Genomic DNA, 24,776 nt, shown 5'->3' on the forward strand with positions numbered 1-24,776 from the left:
AACAAGATCTGCATCTGGCTCTCCGACAACAAACTTTCATTACACCTGGGTAAAACTGAATCCATCCTCTTTGGGTCCAGTCCTAAGTTAGCAAGGCTGAGAGTTTCACGATCAAAGTGGGTGGAAATGTTATCACAAGAAAGGAGGAAATTACCTACCTGGGTTCCATCTTGGAAGCAAACCTCTCCGGTAAGTTCGGTAACAAAAACGCAGAAAAAACGATCAAAAAGGTCCACAAAATAACACGCTATTTGTGGAGGATTGATCGTCTAGTCAGTAAGAATACTCTGAAGATTCTTGCAGGGGCCCTCATACAAGGTCATTATGATTATACATGCACTTCATGGTATCACAACACCTCCAAGGCCTTAAAAACAAGGCTCCAAACATCCCAAAACAAACTTGTAAGGCTACTTCTTGGCCTCAATCACAAAACCCATCTAACCCCTGCTCATTTTGCTAGCACCAGAGGTAGCTCCACAAATCATGTTCAACACAGATTTGGCTCAACAAAGGGAATTAACTCGTTCTCATACTATTAATCAAAAATGTGGAATGCCCTACCAAAAGGAGTAAAGGAGTGTAAAACCATACTCACTTTTAAAACTGCCCTAAAGATACACCTTCAGGAGGCTGCAATTCAAAAATGGCCCCTGTCCAAGTCCTAACCTACCCCAAGTCCTAACCTACCCCCCCGCTCTCTCTTTCTTCTTTTGTACATATTTTTCACTCTTCATACCAGTAACCTGTAAAATGATTGTATGACATTCTGTATAGTAGTGTGTATATCTGTCTGTCTCTTATATGTCAACATGATTTGTTTCCATGGGGATCTCATCTTAAACAAGCTTAGTGCTTAATAAGCTTTCCAGTTTAGTAGACCTTGTATTGTGAATTTGTACTTCCATGTACTGTTATGTACTGTCATGTACTGTTCTCATGTCTTACTAAATATAGTACACCAATCAATCAATAAATCCGGGGGGGGGGGGGGTCTCCCAGAAAAATGTTATACTATCAAAATCAGTGTAACCAGTTTAAACCTGCCGTAAATACGTAGGTGATCTGAAAATAGCAGATCTACAAGGTATTGAATAATGATGCATCGCGCTCATTAACATGTGGACAGAGTAAAGATCCTGGTTTACAAGATACGTTTACACCTCATTGCTTATTATGGAGATTGACCACAGTAATGCTATAAAACACTGATGTAACTATAGGGTTACAATGATAATAGTGACGTCAACAACAACATAAAACACAACAATGTATATCTTGCTGTAGCCATGGTTCATATGACACTCGTCTGTCACAAGCGTCATGACGCTACTTGTTGTTTTTTGAAGATTTTGCAGCGAAAACCAGTACATCTACATAAACGTTCAAATTTCAAAAATAAAGTGCTGACCCCCCGGCCACGGATGTAACAAGGTAAAGCGCCTGGGTCTAAGTACTCTTATCTTCCGTATTGTTCAATAAAAGGCATTTCGATCAGATCCGCGACCATTTTCTATTTTAAAAAAAAGATATTATAATATATCAGAGTACAATACACCTCTCAACCAATAGGCCGCATAGTTGAAAACACATGGAGAAAATTCGGAGAAAATGGCCGGCGATCTGATTAAAAAGCTTTTTATTGAACAATACGGAAGATAAGAGTACTTAGACCCAGGCGCTTTAACTTGTAACATCCGTGGCTTTGGGATAAGCACTTTATATTTGAAATCTGAACGTTTATGTAGATGTAATGGTTGTAAATGTAAACATTTCAAAAAACAGGAACAAGTAACTCCATGACAGTCATGTTTCGGGCTAGTCTTGCTGCTTATTCCTGCTGGGTGAAAACTCACTCCGGAAAACTCACCCCAATGGTTTTTAACTTTGTGTGGAAAACTCACCCCACTGGTTTTTAACTTTGTGAGCTTTCCATTTTCACAGAATGCTTTCATAATGTGAGCTTTCCATTTTCACAGAATGCTTTCATAATGATGTTTAATCCATATCTGGATTAATCCATATCTGGATTAAATTCTTTCTTTGACAGTATAGAATTACCAAATTATGTTGTTCAATTATATTTAGCTAATTAAAGTGCTTTAAATACAAGGTAGATTTCATCAGAAAAGTGAACATTCCAATGTCAAATTATGTTGTTCAACTCTGTGATTCCTGTCACGCCCCGCCAGGTCGACCCGACACCTGAAGAATAGTCTGAAGGACAGTAGCACACTGCAACTTTTTTACTATTTTTGACAAGCCTTTTTTCCTCTATTATTTTAACAGCTCAGATAGGCACTTTTGGCCATTTTTTTCTATGCAGTTATGTCGTAGTAACTGTGTTCTGACCTGTTGTTTTACACTGCAAATAAACTGATCTATTCCTACATTTGACCTCTTGTGTTGTGTTATGGTGAACAGCAACTTGTAGTTTATGTGTAAACCTGATATTTAGAGCAGTGTTTCTACAAGTTTTGGCCTTTTCTGCTGAAATCAATATAATCTTGCCTCCTGTCTACATGGACAATGATGACAATATTTTAAACACAAAAATATCATTGAACGACATAATTTGGTAATTCTATACCTTCAAATAAAGAATTTAATCCAGTATGGATTAAACATGTCTCATTATGAAAGCATTTTGTGAAAAAGGAAAGCTCACAAACCGGTAGATGTGCCTTTTTTAAACATACAGACTTGGTGTAGAGGGGAAAAGTTAAACCCACCCACAAAACAAAAACTCACTGTACTTTACACCATTGAGTTTTTCTGGGGTGAGTTTTCCTACCCGCGGGGTGAGTGTTCCGGAGTGAGTTTTCTCAGGTCCTGGGGTGAGTTTACCCACCCCCCGGGGTGAGTGTTCCTAAATCCGGGGTGAGTTTTCCTTTTTGAGTTGGGGTGAGTTGGTTTTGGAGTGAGTCTTCTTGTATTCTTGCTGCTGCTATGGAGCTATTGTTAGCGTTTATGATCACTTTATAACAAGCTAACAGCTAAGAGTAATTAGATTTATGTTCCAACTTAAATGATGAGTTAATAAAGACAAATAGATGAAACAAGACGTGATCCGTTCATCTTAAATGTTATAAATAGATGAAACAGATTCATCAGATTCTTCTCAGCCTGAAACAGGCTAAAACAAATGTTTTTGGTTTTTTTTTTAATAACACTTTTAACATGTTGCTCCAAAATACCACTGGGTTGTAAAAAAGTACCTGATTTTCCAGATAAATGTGATAAAAGGCGCATTCATTTGGATGTTTAGCTACCAGTCTAGTCTAGACGTCGAGATGAGAAGTCGCATGAAGACGCGCTCTCCGCGCTCCCGTTTGGAGACGCGCTCTCACGGCAACATATTTGCCAGTTTTTCACTGGATTTACTTTTCATTTTCATCCTTTCGTGGACGACGGATTCATTCCTAGAATACCCACAAAATCTACACCTGATGGAGACAGAAAAGGGTAATCCACGGGAAATGAAAAACGAAAAACACTCGGACTTCTACCTACTCGACACTACAGAAACAAAGCATCTGGGGTTCGCGGCTGGAGCTCTCAATATGCTCCTAACCATGGACTCGACTAGAAAGTACGCGCCCCCGACAGGACGCATGGACCGAAGATTTTTAATCATCATTCTTCTTCTCCTGTCGGGTGATATCCACGTTAATCCAGGCCCAGTTACCACCAGGCAAACTTCTGCCCGTCTGGCGAGAGAGGCAAACTTGGCCAACGAAGCTAGCGCTGCTAACGTTGCTATCGTTGCCAGCGACAACGCCGCACAACAACAACAAACCCACGCCGCTAGCTCTCGTTCCCAACAAGCCAACGCACCCTCGGACTGCATCAACACCACAGCTGTACTCGCCGCTCCACGACGCGCGACGGAGAGACGCTGCGCAACGGAAGAAACCTATCCACGGACACTTCTGGCGGTTCCAGGCGGCACAAGGACCAGGATGGACCCCCGTGGACACAGACGAAGGCCCCCCTCAACCCCCCATCCCCCCATCCCCCAAGCCCCACAGCTGGTTGCTTACCACCGAGAACCAGACGATGCCCAACCCCCCACCCCCCCCCAACCCCCACAGATGGCCGCGCACAGCGAAACAGAGGCTTTGATGGACGCTAACACCTCAACACCCCCCTCCCCCCCCGATACTGCTTCTCTCTGTGGACTATCAGTGGACAGTCATCTTTTCATTGAACAAATGAAAAAATCGTTTGGCGTTGGCTTGCACATGATACACCTCAATGTGAATTCCCTTGTAGGAGACAAGCTAACACAAATCAAGCAGATGTTTTATGATGGTAAGGTTGACATTTTAACTTTCTCTGAAACGAAACTTGATCATACGATAGATGATACTGATATTGAGATTGAAAACTACAAACTTTTCAGAAAAGATAGAAACAGAAACGGGGGCGGCGTATGCATGTATGTACATAAAGACAATGTCTGCATCCTTCGTGAAGACCTGAATGATGCAGACATTGAAGCTGTGTGGGTCGAGATCATTTTTGAAAATGCTAAACCTGTGCTAGTCGGTACCATATACAGACCTCCTAACCAGACTGATTTCTATGATAGACTTGATGAATGTTTAGCTAAAGTGGACAATGAGGAGACAGTACTTCTTGGTGACTTTAACACTGACATGCTCCGTAAGGAAGCGTCAGTGTTTAAGTCATTCAGGGGGTTTTGTAATCGGCACTCACTCCACCAGCTGATCACTCAGCCCACAAGGCTGTGTGTTTCCACTCAAACTATCATAGATCTCATTCTAACAACGGACAAGGACAAAATCCTCAATAGTGGTGTTTCTACCTGTGGCATATCTGATCATAACATGATCTTCTGCACCAGAAAGAAACGTAAACCAAAGACCGGTTACCACCAAACAGTCACGATCAGAGACCTCAAAAACTACAAGAGTGAGGACTTAGATCACAGACTGGAGGAACAGGATTGGTCCGACGTACTAAACAGCACACAGGTAGACGAATCTTGGCTTGGTTTCAAAACCAAATTCATTCCAATTTTGGACAGTGTGGCTCCCATGAAAACCATCAGGGTCAAAACCCGCTCGGTTCCATGGATGAATTCGGATATCCTTACTACCATGAAAGTCAGAGACAAAAAGTGTTCTGACTATCATAAAAGTAGGATCAAACTTGCCAAAAGCTTCAATAAAGGTCTCGAATCCCACGTAGCGAAACTCAAAAAAGAGAAAAACATGCTAAGAAACAAGGTTAATGGCATGCTGTTGTTAGCAGAAAAAAGCTACCTCGATGGCAAAATTGAGGAAAATCAAAACAAACCACGTGAGCTCTGGAAGCTATTCAACAACCTACTAGGCTGCAGCAAGAAATTGAAAACCAGGTTTACAAACATAAACCTCAAGGTGAATGACACTCTCATTTCATCCAAACGGGAAGTGAGTAAAATCCTCAACATATTCTTCACGACCGTGGCCTCAGAGTTAGTTGAAAAACTACCCCCTCACTCTGGGAGTCATGGTGGAGAGTATGTTGATTCATTTTACGATAAACAGGGTGTACGCAAAGACGATTTTAAACTCTCCCCTGTGTCAACAGATGAGGTGTTTAAAAAATTGAGTGCACTCCAACAACACAGAGCCACAGGTCCCGACAACATCCCCGCTAAATTTCTAAAAGACTCAGCCGCCTCCATTGCCCCAATCATTACCCACATAATAAACCTCTCCATCATACAGGGACGGGTCCCTAACGACTTCAAAAAAGCAAGAGTGACCCCTCTGTACAAAAAAGGAAACCAATTAGACCCTGGCAACTACCGCCCTATTTCTATTCTTAGCTCCATCTCGAAAGTCATGGAAAAAATAGTCTATGAACAGGTTGATAAGTACCTTGCCGAAAAAAATCTAATTTACGAATTCCAATCTGGTTTCAGAACAAACCACTCCACTGACACATGCCTTCTCTATTTGAACGACTCTATCAAACAAGATGTCGACAAGGGCAAATATTGCGGCATGGTCATGCTGGACCTCCAGAAGGCTTTTGACACCGTTAATCACCCAATTATGATCAATAAGCTCAAAGCAATAGGCTTTGACGACACGTCGGTGAACTGGATGAGATCCTACCTGGAAGGGAGGGAGCAAGTGGTGGAAGTAAACGGCACCCAGTCCCCTCCCCTCCCAGTGACTTGTGGTGTTCCTCAAGGAAGCATACTAGGACCACTACTGTTCCTGATATATGTGAATGATATGTCTTCAGCTTGCGACTGCAAACTGTTCCTGTTCGCAGATGACTCGGCTCTGCTGGTCTCGGACAGGGACAGGCTGCAGGTTGAGAAAACCCTCAGCACTGAACTCAACAAGATCTGCATCTGGCTCTCCGACAACAAACTCTCATTACACCTGGGTAAAACTGAATCCATCCTCTTTGGGTCCAACCCTAACCTTAGAAAGGCTGAGAGTTTCACGATCAAAGTGGGTGAAAATGTTATCACAAGAAAGGAGGAAATTACCTACTTGGGTTCCATCTTGGAGGCAAACCTCTCAGGTGACAAAAACGCTGAAAAGACGATCAAAAAGGTCCACAAAATAACACGGAGGATGTGGAGGCTTGTTCGTAAAGTCAGTAAAAATACTCTGAAGATTCTTGTAGGGGCCCTCATACAAGGTCATTATGATTATGCATGCACTTCATGGTATCACAACACCTCCAAGGCCCTAAAAACAAGGCTCCAAACATCCCAAAACAAACTTGTAAGGCTACTTCTTGGCCTCAATTACAAAACCCATCTAACCCCTGATCATTTTGCTAGGCTTGGATGGCTTAGGGTTGAGGACAGAGTACAGCAACTTGCTATGGGCCTGGTCTTCAAGATACACCACAACATTGGGATCCCCCTGTATTTGTCAAAATACTTCCAAAATGTTAATCAAGTCCATGATCATAACACCAGAGGCAGCTCCACAAACCATGTTCAACCCAGATTTGGCACAACAAAGGGAATGAACTCTTTCTCATGCTATTCATCTAAAATGTGGAATGCCCTACCAAAAGGAGTAAAGGAGTGCAAAACCCTACTCACTTTCAAAAATGCCCTAAAGATACACCTTCAGGAGGCTGCAATTCAAAAATGGCCCCTGTCCAAGTCCTAACCTACCCCATGTCCTAACCTAACCCCCCCCCCCCCCTCTCTTTCTTTTTTGTACATATTTTTCACCCTTCATACCAGTAACCTGTAAACTGATTGTATGACATTCTGTATAGTAGTGTGTATATCTGTCTGTCTCTTATATGTCAACATGATTTGTGTGCATGGGGATCTCATCTTAAACAAGCTGCGTGCTTAACTGAGCTATCCAGTTTAGTAGACCTTGTATTGCGAATTTGTACTTCCATGTACTGTTATGTACTGTCATGTACTGTTCTCATGTCTTACTAAATAAAGTACATCAATCAATCAATCAATCAAACAACATAATGTGTTGATCTTTACCTGCTGTGTTTCAGTGGTTGAGCTGCTAACAAACGTCCTCCTGCTGCTTAACGACGACACTGTTTAGAAACGACACGTTTTACTTTTCTTTGTATTTTACTTTTATATAAATCTATGGTATTTTAAAGTGTCAACAGTCAGTCAACACGCCATGTTGTTTTCACTACTGCATTGTGGGTATGTTCTTCTTCTGACGAACACTTTGTCTAGACGCCAGTTGCTGTATTGATGCCCCCTACTGTTGGTCTCGGGTACTGTCCATTGTGTATCAGTACTGCAGTATGTGATCTTCCAGACCTGAAGAGAAGAGAACATCCATCTAGGAGTGCAACAGTTCATCCAACAAAATGATGAAGTCAATTATTTATATTTGTTATTGATGACCAATAATTTAGTAAATTAATCAATTCATTAATTGATCCCTGTTTTGGACATGTCATTATTAGCAAAAATCATACAAATTAGAGTGAAAATACTTTGAGTACAAGTTCACAACGAATCCAGATGCGATGCATTTTGAGCTTGCAGATCAGCTATTTTCACTAGTCTTGCACAGTTAACCTAATTTATTGATAAATATATATATTATTGGATTAATCTGAAAAGTCATCTATAGAATAATCACTTACAAAATCATGGATAGTTTCAGCACTGCATCTATCACAGCTTTGAGCTTCCATCACTGCACATTGATGCTGCACAGGTCTGATCCTCACGTCTCACAGAAATGCAGTTTACAACACATACCAATACCATGTTACAGGATAAAACACATACCAACATATACTATGTATTAAACTTGTGTTAACTATATATTTTTCAAACTATGTGAATATATCAATATTTCTATGATAGGCTATATTCATAATGTAGGATGAATTCAGACTGTGACAAAGAAGCTATTTTTGTGGTAGAAATATTTAATGAAGTCATGGAGAAGAGAATAATGGAATACAGTTCAGAGTTTGGTTATTGTTCCAGAATGTTCTAGTAAACAGGAAAATAGTTCTGTAAGATAGATTGATTGTAATGGATGAATTGCACTGGGTCAGACTGACCTAAAATGGTGTAACTTATCATGAGATTTCATATTATTGTGTGCTAAGATGTAGGGCTACAAAAGGGTATAAAAACACACACACACACACACACACACACACACACACACACACACACACACACACACACACACACACACACACACACACACACACACACACACACACACACACGATACTATTTCATCAGCCCTGTTTGTAGATATGACTCTGTTAGTATATTAAAGGAGGAGTTCACCCAAAAAATGACTTATTTTCTATCAATTGCACACCCTATGAAGCCTTGAATCCATGGATTCTTTTTTGTTTTTTGTCGCATTCTTAAGCTAATAATTTGATTCCTGTCTCCTACCGGCTAATGTATCAGGTAGGAGACACAAAGTAGATTATTTGTGTCTCCTACTGGAAATACACACGGTCATCAAATTATTGTCTTAGGAATGCCACAAAAACAAAAACAAATCCATGAAATCAAGGCTTCATGGGGTGTGTAATTGATAGAAAATAAGACATTTTTTTTGGGTGAACTCCTCCTTTAACAAATGTATATTTACATATATACTTCTAAAAATGTATAGCTGCATATAGGGTTACTGTTAACACTTAAAACAAATTGAGGAAATTGCAGATTGAGGAAATGAAGGATTTAAAAGTGAAAAAAGTCCTAATGGAGGCCTCTGTTGACTGGAACAGTAATAATAGCAATGGTATTTATTATTTTCTATCCACCTCCCTACCAACATACAGTTGTTTAATTTGATCCTCCCAGTGAGCTAATTTAGAGTAGAGCGTTTGTTTCCCTTGGTGTGAATAAACTGGTGTCTTTTAGATTACTAAAACAACTCGTCAGACGTTTACAGTAGAAAGGTTTTTCTCCAGTGGATACGCTGGTGTCTCTTCAGGTCATATGACACACTAAACATCTTGTCACAATGTTAACAGTGGAAAGGTTTTTCTCCAGTGTGGATACGCAGGTGTCTATTCAGGTGACTTGAATTGCTGAAACTCTTGTCGCAATGTTTACACTGGAAAGGTTTCTCTCCAGTGTGAACACGCTGGTGTTTTTTCAGGTTAGATGACTCTCTGAAACACTTGTTACAATGTTCACAGTGGAATGGTTTTACTCCAGTGTGGATATGCTGGTGTTTCTTCAGGGAACCTGAAATGCTGAACCTCTTGTCACAATGTTCACAGTGGAAAGGTTTTTCTCCAGTGTGGATACGCTGGTGTATCTTCAGGTAACCAAACTGATAAAAACTCTTGTTACAGTGCATACACTGGAAAGGTTTTTCTCCGGTGTGGATACGCTCGTGTGTCTTCAAGTGATCAGAGGTACTGAAACTCTTGTCACAATATTTACAGTGGAAAGATTTTTCTCCAGTGTGGATACGCTGATGTCTCTTCATGTTACCCGACTCACTGAAACTCTTGTCACAATGTTTACAGTGGAAAGGTTTTTCTCCAGTGTGAACATGCTGGTGTGTCTTCAGGGAACCTGAATGACTGAAACTCTTGTCACAATATTTACAGTGGAAAGGTTTTTCTCCAGTGTGGATACGCTGGTGTCTCTTGAAGGAACCTGACTCACTGAAACTCTTGTCACAATGTTTACAGTGGAAAGGTTTTTCTCCAGTGTGGATACGCTGGTGTGTCTTCAGGTGACCCAACTGAGAAAAACTCTTGTTACAGTGCATACATTGGAAAGGTGTTTCTCCATCTGGTTGAGTTAAAGTCTTGGTAAACTGTTGATGACTGGAAGATCCTGGTTGATCAGTGTCTCCTTGTTCCTGGCTGGTTGTAGAGCTGGTGATTTGCTGACAGGCTGATGAGGTGATCTCTCCATTCCTCAGCATTTGGCAGTAGAGGTCGTTGTGTTTACTCCTGATGTGTTTATGGAGGAAGACCTGAGATGTGAAGGAGTATGAACACTCAGAACAGGAGAAGAACTGAGTTTGGAAAGACTGGAACCTCACTCCTGCGAGAGAGGAGGAGGAGGGGGGGGGGGGGGGGGGGGGGGGGGGAGAGGAGAGAAGTGGAGATGGCAGGTTAAAAATGGTAGAGTACACATACAACTTGAAAGCTTCCATCATCAAACAAGTCTGTTGTTTAGCTTCCCTGTACTCAGTGCCAAAAAAATATAAAAATAATTGCATACTGTGCCAGCCAAAAATACATAGTAAAAAAAAAGTGCTCAGGAGCCGAGATACAGCATTTTCCAGTAAAAAGTTAAACAAGAAGTGAATGGAGCAGCAAATCTTCAAATGATGAAATCTTGGATTCTAAACGTTTTTTTCAAAAAAAATGTATAAATATTTTTTATAATTTTTTCAAAAACACGTCAAACACGTCATTGGCACGTTGCGCCATAGCGGTAAAACACGTCAAACAAGTCAATAGCACTCAATGAGTTAAAATGTCTGATTTAATTGTATTTTTCATCGACCTCTTATACTCCACCTCTCAGTTTTCCACACCCATGTAAGTCTTGTTCCTGTGTTTAACACTGACTAACCTCCACTGGTCTCCTCCCAATCATCACTGTCTTCAGTGACTTCAGTGTCAGATTCAAGCTCAACTTCAATTTCAGAACAGTGTGAAGAGATGTCTTCATCATCATCTTCACTTTTCACTGCTAGTAATGTCAACATTGACCCAACAGGCTCCTCTGGTCTTTGCAGTAACTCCTCCTGTTCCTCTTTAATGTGTGGAAGTTCTGGTTCCTCCTGGAGCAGACTGGGGCTCCTCTCCTCTTTACACACAGAAAGACAAATAAATAAATAATCTTTCTAGTCACTTGAATCGCGTCATTTTGGTCGCTGGGTGTTGTGATGAGACAAAAGAGTTCATTTGCATGTTCAACTTATCGCCTCTTCAAACTGTCAATCACTAAACATATGGAAACCGTAGACAATTCTAATAAAGTTTTATATGTGTCTATTTCATGGCAGAAAAATTGATCATTTATAATCAAGCTGTGATAAACACAAAGCGTGTATTTTTCCCCCTTCCCAGCCTGCTGCCCAGGGACCCAATTTGTACACATACTACAGATAGAAAATGTACACAGGGACCTCTCCAGCGTTACTTTACAGGTGTTAATTTAACTCTGGAGTGTATGGATATGGAACCAAATGGACATGTAAGGGACCATTTGTTTCAATTCTGTACACTCACAGGTATACAAAAACTCCCAAAACGGTTCAGTGTCTGGCTGTGCATCTACAAGGGCTTGTGTGTTGTCTTTGCTGTGTTATTGGTTCCTGGCAGAGGAAATTTGGCCATAGGCCAAGCCATATAGAACAGGTACATTTAAAAAAAGTGACCACCAAAGTGGAAAAAGTGGCACTCCAAAATAATAGATGCAAGACAGGCTCAGATACATATAGAATAGAAACATTCAAGAAAGAGTGAGCACATGAAACGTACCGAGGTGTGGGTGGTCTTCAGGTTCCTGTTTAATAGAGATAGCCCTGGCTGAGTCTGGAAAGTTCATCTTCACCTGCAGTCTGCACTCCACACACTGGTCTGAAATGAAGGAATTGAATAAGGACTTTAAATATGAGATTCCATGGTTCTTTTCCGCCTAAAACATAGTCATTGGGTATTATTATTATTATTATACTAGAGATTCAGGCCACTTACACCTATTGTAGGAGCCATTTTGATGGTAGTATATTATTTCTTAGTTGGCATTATTATTTTTCGACACTGGGTGGCGGGCTCTAGTTTGAACCAGTGCCATCTATTAGAGTTACGCCAACTCCGTTCACTTCTTCGGGCCATGTCTTCTACATACACATACATTGGTGAATAGTGACAAATCCCTAAACCGGAAGTTCATGGAATGCATTGAAGTCGACGGCTCCTTGTCACTATTTCCAGCTACATGAACCACGTGACCGACGCTGTTTCTGACCCCTCATTGGCGCAACTCTCTAATAGAAGGCTCTGGTTTGAACAGCACTAGGTGTTACTTAAGGGGTCACAGGTGCACTGATTAGTGAGGACAGAGGACACAGGGTGGTTAGGAGCCACACCGTTTCTACCAGCAGCAAGAGCAAACAGACAGACAGAGCCACTAGAAATAACCCTGCATTATTCAATGGTATGTTCACTTCAAACTGCAAACTACAATAAATGCACCTAACCCTGGATTTTTGGACTGGACTTCCATCTGTTATGTGTTTTACTTTTCTACTGCGTAGGATCACTCCATTCACCACCTGTGAAGTAATGTGCAACATTGACACAAAGGAAGAATGAAATTGCCATTACACCTATGTCACACTGCCCATCCGACCAATATGTCTGAGTCATAGTGTTGGCGGTTTACCTGGATGGTCATTCTAGGCCTGACACACTACAACATGACAAATGTTTAGTAAGGATTCAATGTCTGGTGCAAGAAGACATGGAGCTCTAACTTCACTTGACAGTCAAATTAACTGTCAAATTACTGTGGACAGAGTAAAGATCCTCCTAATGTTAAATTTACATACGTTTACACCTCGTTGTTTAAGTTATATGGAGATTAACCACTGTAATGCTATAAGACACTGATGTAACTATAGGGTTACAATGATAATAGTGACGTCAACAACAACATAAAACTCAACAATGCATATCAATGTCTTGCTGAAGCCATGGTTCACATGACGCTCATCTGTCAAAAGCGTCATGACGCTACTTGTTGTTTTTTGAAAATCTTACATTGACAACCAGTACATCTACATTAACGTTCAGATTTCACATATAAAGTGCTGACCCCCCCCCCCCGGCCATGGATGTAACCAGTTTAAACGCCCAGGTCTAAGTACCCTTATCTTCCGTATTGTTCAATAAAAGCATCTTAATCAGATCCGCGGCCATTTTCTATTTAAAGGCATTGTAGGGAACATTAAGCCTAAATTTAAAAAATATTTATATATATATTTTTTGCATTTTTTTCCCCTCTATCAGCCACTATATAATGATGCTGGGGTGTTTTCCTTTATTGAAACACAGTCCTCCTTCTGAAATCCGTATTTTCCCTAATGTTTATGTGTTCTATGTTTATGTCCGAGACGTAAATTAACGCACGCATGTGCGCGTCCGTGTCCGTATGAACGTTTACTTTCGGTTTTAAAACGCTCTCAAACTTCGTTTCTGAGGCACAGAATTTACTTTTAAGATAGCGTGTGGATAGAATTTAGTTGTTTGACTTCATATATGTGGTCAATTTTATCATGAAAGAGCCTATTTAAAAATAAAAATTCAGAGAACCAGCAGGGCGGGAATTTCCGCATATTGTATCCCAATAAAGCAACCTGTTTTCGGGCACCATTCCTTCAAAAAGTACCTCGCTATGGAACTCCCTCCTGCGTCACCCCCTGGTGGTCGGGGAAAAGTACTGCTGGTGTTTATTTACCTCTGAACTCCCTCGTATACCTTTAAAAAGAAAGAATTATAACGTATCAGAGTGCAGTACACCTCCCAATCGACAGGGGCGTGAAGTTGAAAGCATCGAGAAAATTTGGAGAAAATGGCCGGCGATCTGATTAAAAAGCTTTTTATTGAACAATGCAGAAGATAAGGGTACTTAGACCCAGGCGCTTTAACTTGTAACATCCGTGGCTTGGGGGTAAGCACTTTATATTTGAAATCTGAACGTTTATGTAGATGTAATGGTTGTAAATGTAAACATTTAAAAAAAACAGGAACAAGTAGCTCCATTACAGTTATGTTTCGGGGCTAGTCTTGCTGTAGCCCTGGTTCAGACTCAGAGCGTTAGTGAGTTCCCTCTAACGCCCTGGAAGACCCCTCGCTTTTTGGGCAGAAAATAAAATATGTCAGCGAGACGGAAATTATTTTTATTTACTCCACAGTGCCCTCTACAGATTTTGGTTAATGGTAAGTTCAAATCCTCCAGATCTAGAGGGCGCAGTGGAGTAAATAAGAATAATTTCCGTCTCGCTGACATATTTTATTTTCTGCCCAAAAAGTGTATTTTACAGAGTAGGTGGGGTGCTGAGAGGCTTCCCACCTCCGAGAATAGACTTTGAACAACACAAAACAGCCTTTGTTTAGGTGAGTAGCGAAATGGTTTTGTTTCTTTTTCACTACTCTTGCGCGCTCGCAGGACAGTGAAATTCCTTGTACAAGCGCAGAGCGAGGGGTCTTCCAGGGCGCTAGAGGGAACTCACTAACGCTCTGAACCAGCGCTAGTCTTGCTGCTGCTATGGAGCTATTGTTAGTGTTTCATCACTTTATAACAAGCTAACAGCTTAGAGTAATTAGATTTATGTTCCGACTTAAATGATGAGTTAATAAAGACGAATAGATGAAACAAGACGTGATCTGTTCATCTTAAATGTTATAAATAAATGAAACAACATAATGTATTGATCTTTACCTGCTGTGTTTCAGTGGTTGAGCTGCTAACAAACGTCCTCCTGCTGCTTAACGACGACACTGTTTAGAAACGACACGTTTTACTTTTCTTTGTACTTTACTTTTATATAAATCTATGGTATTTTAAAGTGTCAACAACAGTCAGTCAACACACCATGTTGTTCTCACTACTGCATTGTGGGTATGTTCTTCTTCTGACGAACACTTTGTCCAGACGCCAGTTGGTGTATTGATGCCCCCTGCTGTTGGTCTCGGGTACTGTCCATTGTTCATTATAGTAACAGTACTATGTGACCTTCCTGACCTGTAGACAAGTGGTTTTCAAACCTTTTCATGTCAAGGACCCCCGAAAGTTTTCACGATCTTTCAAAGAATAGCAGATCTACAAGCTCATAGCGTGGCATCGAGTGCCACGCTATGAGCTTATATATCTGCTATTTTTGAATAGCCAAACTGTAAAATATGTTTAGTGGTTAAAATGTAAAATCTAGGAGTGTAGCAGTTAATCAAAATAATACATGTTATTTAATTATCAATAATGTAATCCCTGTTTATCTCTATTATAGTCATGTCATTGTACACATTAGGGGCAGCCATAGCTGAATGGTTAGAGAGCCTGACTGGGAAGCCAGAGGTCTGATTCCAGGCTTCAGCAATGTGTCAAAGTGTCCCTGACAAGACACTTACTTAACCTCTAACTGATTGATTGTAATAGATGAATTGCGCTGCTGGGTCAGGCTGACCTAAAATGGTCTTTAACTAATCATGAGATTTCATATTATTGCATTGTGTTCTAAGGTGTAGGGCCACAAGTAGTTATAAAAGCAGACCCACAATCCTATTTTATCAGTCCTGTCTGCAGACCTGGCTCCATTGGTATATTAATAAATGTATATACTTCTGAGGATGCCTCTACTTGTCCCTTCCTGTTTAGTTTAGTTTGTAGTTTTTCGTTGCCACTGTCGCAAAATTGCTTGCTCAGTGTGGGACTGTCGGGTCTCTTCTCTACATGTAAAGTGTCTTGAGACAGCTTGTTGTGATTTGACACTTTAATAAAATTGAATTGAATTACTTGCTCTGTGTTCCGTTCTTCTATAGTGTGTGTGCGTGTGCGTGTGCGTGTGCTATAGTGCTTTGCATAGGCTTTAATTTCATATCAAATAACACTCTAATAATGTAATACAACGTAATAGCGATTAGTGATCATAGCCATAACATTAATTGTAAAAAAAATAATAACTGAAATTGTGCCTCCCATTGGGTGTAATGAAACGCAGCAAGAAAAAAAACTGTTGTACCATATACTGTATATAGTTAGCCATTTATAGTGAATAACAACAATTATTTCATAGGACTGTGAGTCGGACATGAAGGTTTTTCTTTTTCCTACAAGTACTTCTTTAATCTGCTTGTCCCATCCAAATTCCTCCTGGCTCTGTCTAGGGGGTACCGTTGCCAGTGGTGAAGTGCATACATTTCTCTCACAAATTAAAAAATAATAAATAATACAAATACTTCTCAAATCCATTGCCTGTTGGTCATGTGTAAAACACTACAGAACATATGTATTATCTATATTACATCAATAATTAATTCATTATATTTAATTGTAGATTAAAATAAGGTTCCAGGTTTCAACAATGTTTAACAGTAATTTGAAGCATGGACAGGTAAATGCAATATGGCAGAAACTGAACCAATCAAATCAGTAGTCATTTCGGATCAGACATGACTCCATACTAACTTTTCCACTGGTAGAACTGGTGCAGTACTGTCCCTTTAAGTCTGAGGGCCAACTCTTGCGCACCACCATGTCCCTTATGATGCCAATCTTATATTATTTCATTTTTAAAAACATTTAAATAGTGAAAATAACCAATCTACAAGCTCAAAATGTATCGATGTAGATAAGCTAATTTCATTATTCAAAATGTTTTTTTTTTAGGCCGGACCACGACCATGTCACTATGACTCGGCGAGTCAAAGTGACAAAAAAAAAAAAAAAAAATCAGAATAGGCAGACGGTTTTCTAACATGCCCCGGACAAGTCCTTATTGTCTGACCATAGACTATATTTGCATCCTCTAGCTATAAAAAATAAATAAATATGAATGTGTCGTGTCAGATGAGGCATTAAGCTGCGGTTAGCAGGCTGGTAGATGTTATAAAAGTAGAGGAGAGGAGACGTCAGGACCAAGGTTTCCACTCATTCATTTATTTCAGCATCAAGTACAACAGCAGAAGCAGAAGCAGCCAGGGGCAGAGCCCCTGTCCACCGCCAAGCAGCCTCACGTCGTGTGAGACTGTCCCAGTCCTGAGCTACATCTTAGTTCACCTTTTAAACTGTGGGTTCACATGACAAACAAACGGGTGGGGTGTGGGGTCACCCTGTAGGTGACGAGATCCCCCTTTGATCAGACGAAGATCCAACATTGTCTCTACTGTCTCCCTATCTGCTCTATCCTGCTCAAAGTGTGATCAGGAGGATAAGACAAAGACATGTAAATGATTGTACTTCACAGCTATGCAGAGTCCTTGAGTAGCCGACGCCAGTGTGTCTGAGTCAACACACACTTTGAGTCTTCAGCTTTTAGTATATTTGTTATAATAATAATCTGTTTTTACCTGCATACTGTTGTATAAAATATAAGCCATACAGGCTAATATACGACAAATGGATTGAGAAAAAAAAGAGCTGGGAAATGTTTCCAAAAGATCAATCCTAACAGAGGCTTTTGTTGACAGGAGCAGTATGAATATACAAAACATTTCTGCTTTTCTATCCACCTTCCTACCAACACCGGTGTTTAATTTGATATTCCCAGTGAGCTACTTTATATCAGAAAGTTTTTGTCCCCCCATGTTGTGAATACACTGGTGCCTTGTCAAGTGATCTGAATTAGTGAAACTAATGTTACACAGTTTACAGTGGAAAGGTTTTTCTGTGTGGATACGCTGGTGTGTCTTCAGGGAACTTGAATGACTGAAACTCTTGTCACAATGTTTACAGTGGAAAGGTTTTTCTCCAGTGTGGATACGCACATGTGTCTTCAGGTTATCTGAGGTATTGAAACTCTTGTCACAATATTTACAGTGGAAAGGTTTTTCTCCAGTGTGAACATGCTGGTGTGTCTTCAGGGAAACTGAATGACTGAAACTCTTGTCACAATGTTTACAGTGGAAAGGTTTTTCCCCAGTGTGGATACGCTGGTGTGTCTTCAGGCCCCCCTTCTGATTAAAACTCTTGTTACAATGTGTACATTGGAAACGTTTTTCTCCAGTGTGGATACGCTGGTGTTTCTTCAGGAAACCTGACACACTGAAACTCTTGTTACAATGTTTACAGTGGAAAGGTTTCTCTCCAGTGTGGATACGCTGGTGTTTCTTCAGGGAACCTGACTCACTGAAACTCTTATCACAATGTTTACAGTGGAAAGGTTTTTCTCCAGTGTGGATACGCACATGTGTCTTCAGGTTATCTGAGGTATTGAAACTCTTGCCACAATATTTACAGTGGAAAGGTTTTTCTCCAGTGTGAACATGCTGGTGTGTCTTCAGGGAAACTGAATGACTGAAACTCTTGTCACAATGTTTACAGTGGAAAGGTTTTTCCCCAGTGTGGATACGCTGGTGTGTCTTCAGTTCCCCCTTCTGATTAAAACTCTTGTTACAATGTGTACATTGGAAACGTTTTTCTCCAGTGTGGATACGCTGGTGTGTCTTCATGGAACCTGATTGACTGAAACTCTTGTCACAATGTTTACAGTGGAAAGGTTTTTCTCCAGTGTGGATTCGCACGTGTGTCTTCAGGTTACCCAACAGAGAAAAACTCTTCTTACAGTGCATACAGTGGAAAGGTTTTTCTCCGGTGTGGATAAGCTGGTGGGTCTTCAGGTGACTTGAGATATTGAAACCCTTGTTATAATATTTACATTTGAAAGGTTTTTCTCCATCTGGTTGAGTTAAAGTCTTGGTAAACTGTTGATGACTGGCAGATCCTGGTTGATCAGTGTCTCCTTGTTCCTGGCTGGTTTTAGAGCTGGTGATTTGCTGACAGGCTGATGAGGTGATCTCTCCATTCCTCAGCATTTGGCAGTAGAGGTCGTTGTGTTTACTCCTGATGTGTTTATGGAAGAAGATCTGAGATGTGAAGGAGTATGGACACTCAGAACAGGAGAAGAACTGAGTTTGGGAAGACTGGAACCTCACTCCTGCGAGAGAGGGGGGGGAGGACAGAAGGGTAGAAGACAGGTTAAAAATGGTAGAGTACACATACGTTGTTTAGCTTCCCTGTTAAAATGTCTGATTTAATTGTATTTTCCATCGACCTCTTTTATTCCACCTTACAGTTTTCCACACCCATGTAAGTCCTGTCCCTGCGTTTAACACTGACTGACCTCCACTGGTCTCCTCCCAATCATCACTGTCTTCACTGTCTTCAGTGTCAGATTCAAGCTCAACTTCAATTTCAGAACAGTGTGAAGAGATGTCTACATCATCATCTTCACTTTTCACTGCTAGTAATGTCAACATTGACCCAACAGGCTCCTCTGGTCTTTGAAGTAACTCCTCCTGTTCCTCTTTAATGTGTGGAGGCTCTGGTTCCTCCTGTAGCAGACTGGGGCTCCTCTCCTCTTTACACACAGCCATGTGCAGGATGTCTAGTTGGAGCAGAAAAATAACATGATAGTGAACACTGGATTCCTGAAGTGTAAACAAACATTTCCATCCTCCATGTTCCATGTACAAAAGGAGGTATCACCTACTTAAGGTGCATTCCCACTGAAAGATAAATACATAACTAAATAATCTTTCTAGTCACTTGAATCTCATCATTTTGGTCGCTGGGTGTTGTGATGGGACAAAAGAGTTCATTTGCATGTTAAACTAATCGTCTCTTCAAGCTGTCAATCACTAAAAATATGGAAACCGTAGACAATTCTAATAAAGTTTAATATGTGTGAAAATAAGAAAGATTCAGCAACTACAAGTTCTAGTTCATGGCAGAAATATTGATAATTTATAATCAAGCTGTGAAAAACACAAAGCGTGTGTTTTTCCCCCTTCCCAGCCTGCTTCCCAGGGACCCAATTTGTACACATACTACAGATAGAAAATGTACACAGGGACCCCTCCAGGGTTAATTTACTGGTGTTAATTTAACTCTGGAGTGTATAGATGGAACCAAATGGACATGTAAGGGACCATTTGGTTCGGTTCGGTTCAGTATCTGGCTGTGCGTCTAAAAGGGCTTGTGTGTTGTCTTTGCTGTGTTATTGGTTCCTGGCAGAGGAAATTTGGCCATAGGCCAAGCCATATAGAACATGTATATTAAAAAAATCACACCCAGTGTGAAGTGGGCGGTGTGTGGTCATCACAACATGACTCACTTTAAAAAAAGGATAAATGACTATTTTTAAAGTCCATACTGCTATTCATAGGGCTTCACATGTGTCATGTGTTTCGCTAGCCAATCACAGTCCTGAATTTGCAAAGTCAGCCAATCACATTACAGCTAGTGGTGATGACACTAGCTGTAATGTGATTGGCTGATATGAAAAAAGTATCAATTTGCATTAACAATGGAAGGGTTAGGGGGTACACAAATGTTTTGGTCGGTGTCCAAAACTCACTTATAGGGGGCGGCTACACCGCCCCAAAAAAGTGACCACCAAAGTGGAAAAAGCGGCACTCTAAAATAATAGATGCAAGACAGGCTCAGATACACGTTCTTCTATTCATAGAGAACGCTAATGTATTTCGTATAGAACAGGGTTTGTCTGTATGTATATACAGAATGTATTTCCCCTCAAAAGTAGACCAATCACATCTCATGCCGTTAAGTGCATGACATCATGAAACAGAAACATCTCCACACATGAAAGCTTGAAATGTCGGGTGAAAGTTGGGTCGTAGTTTAAAATCTATGTAAAATAGTTTTTATAGCGTGGCTCTTTACGTCTAGAAATAGGTCTGTGAGTCTGTGAATCTGTCTGTCTGTGTGTCTGGGACGAATCTCACAAACCGTTTTGACGATCAGCGCCAAATTTCTGCACACTGATCAAGGAAGTATTTTTCCACTCCAGATAGAATGTACTATGTACAATGTGAAGATACATGGTGCAGTTTTTCTTTAGTATTGCATTTGCGCAAAAGAGATGTGCTTTTTGGTTATGGTATTGAGACAAACAAGGTTAACAATTAATTTAGATATTTTAATGATAGCTAAATATCAGCATGATTACTATCAGTGTCAAAATATTTTTCGCAATGGTTATTGTACAGTAAAAATCAGAAATTGTTGCACTTCTATTTGTTTTTTATGTTTATGCAACCAGACAGAATGAGCAATTTGTTTAATCATCAGGATATTATCATTGTCATTATATAATTTGTCATGATTATTTCTCAGTAAAATTAGATATAGTGACAGCCCTACAACAGAACAAATAAATAAAAAATAGAAACATTCAAGAAAGAGTGAGCACATGAAACGTACCGAGGTGTGGGTGGTCTTCAGGTTCCTGTTTAATAGAGATAGCCCTGGCTGAGTCTGGAGAGTTCATCTTGACCTGCAGTCTGGACTCCACACACTGGTCTGAAATGAAGGAATTGAATAAGGACTTTAAAGATGGGATTATGGTTATTTTCTCCCTAAAACATAGTCATTGGGTATTATTATTATACTAGAGATTCAGGCCACTTACACCTACGTCACACTTCCCATCCGACCAATATGTCTGAGTCATAGTGTTGGCGGTTTACCTGGATGGTCATTCTAGGCATGACACACTACTACAACATGACAAATGTTTAGTAAGGATTCAATGTCTGGTGCATGAAGACATGGAGCTCTAACTTCACTTGACAGTCAAATTACTGTGGACAGAGTAAAGATCCTCCTAATGTTTACATACGTTTACACCTCGTTGCTTAAGTTATATGGAGATTAACACTGATAAAACACTGATGTAACTATAGGGTTACAATGATAATAGTGACGTCAACAACAACATAAAACTCAACAATGTATATCAATGTCTTGCTGTAGCCATGGTTCACATGACGCTTGTCTGTCACAAGCGTCATGGCGCTACTTGTTCCTGTTTGTTGAAAATTGTACATTTACCATCTACATTAACGTTCAAATTTCAAATATAAAGTGCTTATCCCAAAGCCACGGATGTAAGAAGTTAAAGCGCCAGGGTCTAAGTACCCGTATCTTCAATAAAATGCATTTTAATCAGATTCGTGGCCGTTTACTATTAAAAAATAATAATTATAATGTATCAGAGTGCAATACACCTCTCAACCAATAGGGCCGCGTAGTTGAAAGCATAGAGACAATTCGGAGAAAATGCCCGGCGATCTGATTAAAAAGCTTTTTATTGAACAATACAGTCATGTTTCGGGGCTAGTCTTGCTGCTATGGAGCTAGCTGTAGAATACAACTCTCGTAGACGTATTTATGATTCTGACGTTTTCAATCTACGAGAGTTGTAGGGTTGACACAGGGACTTTCATCTCCTAGCCCGTAGATCTCTAAGCATGTACAAATGCAAAAAGGAAATGTGCTTACCCAAACGCCCCAAATGTTAACTCTCACTACGGGGTAGTAGTTCAATGTAATAATCCATATCTTTCAATAAAGAAGTGTTTTAATGCCATCTGTGGCCGAACGCCATTTTTTCACCCTCGTTTACTTGCTGTTTACATTGAGTGTAATTCCGGGTTTCACCGGAGGGGCGCGATACTACCGCCCATTGGGAACTTCCGACAGAATCGGCCACAGACGGCATTAAAACACTTCTTTATTGAAAGATATGGATTATTACATTAAACTACTACCCCGTAGTGAGAGTTAACATTTGGGGCGTTGAGTTAAGCACCTTTATTTTTCAATTTGTACATGTTTGGCAAGTCTACGGGGTATAGTGCTGAAAGTCCCTGTCTCCATGGGGCGTGAACCCTACAACTCTCGTAGATTGAAAACGTCAGAATCTTAAATACGTCTACGAGAGTTGCATTCTACAGCTACTATGGATCTATTGTTTGTGTTTGTGATCTCTTTATAACAAGTGTGAGATACATGATTATATTGGGAATTGAGATGCATGATTATATTATTTGCTACAACAGGTATACCCCCATATATTATTTATTATTCCATTTGATACATTATTGTATTTCATTTCATTTCATTAGGATGTTGTGTACATTATTCTGTGAACTGTGGTTAACGCGTGGCACATAAGATACATTTACTAAAGCTGTGAAACAGTTTATCATTCTGGGTACTGCATTTGGGACAGGCAATCTTTGGGCAGCTAAACACTCACTGTGCAATGCATATGTTGGACAGGGGTCCTGTGTTCAGATTAGGACCAGAGTTGGCAACGAGTGGAAGTGTTGCTATAATGTGCCTTTGTCTGTATGTTTACAGGTGAGAAATGATGAGATAAAGTGTAAAAGTGATAGTGAACATGTTAAACGAAGGTATAGACAGAGAAGAGTATCTGTGAAGCAAATGTGTGTGTGGAATGCACATTAGATGTCATTAGAAATGCTTACATGTTAATATACCTACTGTGACCTGTAGTTGAGCTAAGAAGCTCATCTGTAGCCTAGAATGAATGAGATGTGAATGGTGTGTTGTGTAAAACGTTTTCATTATGGTTCTAGCAACCAGAGTAATGTAATGCAGCTAATATATTTCGTTTTGGGGAACACAAGTATTATTTTTGTAATGTGAGAGTTATGCTAAAGAGAATCTTTATTTTGTTTACAAGGGGAAAAACGTTTTACTGTTGTTCTAATAACTACAATACTGTGATATTTGAGGTATTTGATAATTGTGATTATTTTGACACAAGAAAGAAAGTCACTTTGTGATTTCTGTATACTATGTACTGTTTACCAGTAGCTGTAGTTTACAACCCTCGTAGACGTATTTACGATTCTGACGTCTTCAATCTACGAGAGTTGTAGGGTGCACCCCCCCATGGATTCGAGCACTTTCTGCACTTTACCCCGCTACACTCCAAACATGTACAAATTGAAAATAAAAGGTGCTTACCGCAAAGCCCCAAATGTTAACGACCTCGGCGGGGTAGTAGTGATCCCCGTCGAGGTATATCTTTCAATAAAGAAGTCTTTTAATCCAGCTTGTGTCGGAATCTTCACTGTTCTTCTTTTGTTTTAAATGAGTTTGAACTGCGCATTAGCGATTTGGCGGTCGGGAGGTGTAATTGCGCACTGCTTCTTCTTTTGTTTAAAATTAGTTTGAACTGCGCAACAGCGATTTGGCGGTCGGGAGGTGTATTGATACATTGTGTGTTCAATGCGCAATACACCTCCCGACCGCCAAATCGCTAATGCGCAGTTCAAACTCATTTAAAACAAAAGAAGAACAGTGAAGATTCCGACACAAGCTGGATTAAAAGACTTCTTTATTGAAAGATATACCTCGACGGGGATCACTACTACCCCGCCGAGGTCGTTAACATTTGGGGCTTTGCGGTAAGCACCTTTTATTTTCAATTTGTACATGTTTGGAGTGTAGCGGGGTAAAGTGCAGAAAGTGCTCGAATCCATGGGGGGGTGCACCCTACAACTCTCGTAGATTGAAGACGTCAGAATCGTAAATACGTCTACGAGGGTTGTAAACTACAGCTAGTTTACCAGTAAGAGTGAAAGTATTTACTGCTATCTTATGCAAATAAGAAGATGCACCTTAGTGATATTTGATAATTGTGATATTATATCCTGTTCAGATTAGGACCAGAGTTGGCAACGAGTGGAAGTGTTGCTATAATGAAGTGTTGCTA

At 40.3% G+C, this 24,776-nt stretch overlaps 2 protein-coding genes across 2 annotated transcripts in view; both read right to left on the bottom strand.

Annotated features, from left to right (window-relative positions):
- Positions 1-9,494: 9,494 nt before the first annotated feature.
- Positions 9,495-11,226, bottom strand: LOC311057412 (uncharacterized protein; the record flags this gene model as incomplete). The annotated part of the gene is made up of 2 exons (XM_084074371.1): positions 11,072-11,226; positions 9,495-10,534 (listed from the first exon to the last, which is right to left on the bottom strand). The coding sequence occupies exons 1-2, from the start codon at positions 11,205-11,207 to the stop codon at positions 9,495-9,497; spliced, it is 1,176 nt and encodes a 391-aa protein (XP_083930497.1). The 5' UTR covers positions 11,208-11,226.
- Positions 11,227-12,753: 1,527 nt separating this feature from the next.
- Positions 12,754-24,776, bottom strand: part of LOC311057413 (uncharacterized protein) — a gene marked incomplete at both ends in the record, with an annotated part of 61,226 nt that continues 49,203 nt past the window's right edge. Inside the window, 3 exons of the mRNA XM_084074372.1 lie at positions 12,754-12,782; positions 18,630-19,160; positions 19,347-19,610. Coding sequence (XP_083930498.1) covers positions 12,754-12,782; positions 18,630-19,160; positions 19,347-19,610 — 824 coding nt within the window. The remainder of the gene's footprint in view (positions 12,783-18,629; positions 19,161-19,346; positions 19,611-24,776) is intronic.

The sequence above is a fragment of the Gymnoscopelus microlampas genome (assembly GCF_963454915.1).
Source record: "Gymnoscopelus microlampas genome assembly, chromosome: 12".
NCBI classification, from domain to species: Eukaryota; Metazoa; Chordata; class Actinopteri; order Myctophiformes; family Myctophidae; genus Gymnoscopelus; species Gymnoscopelus microlampas.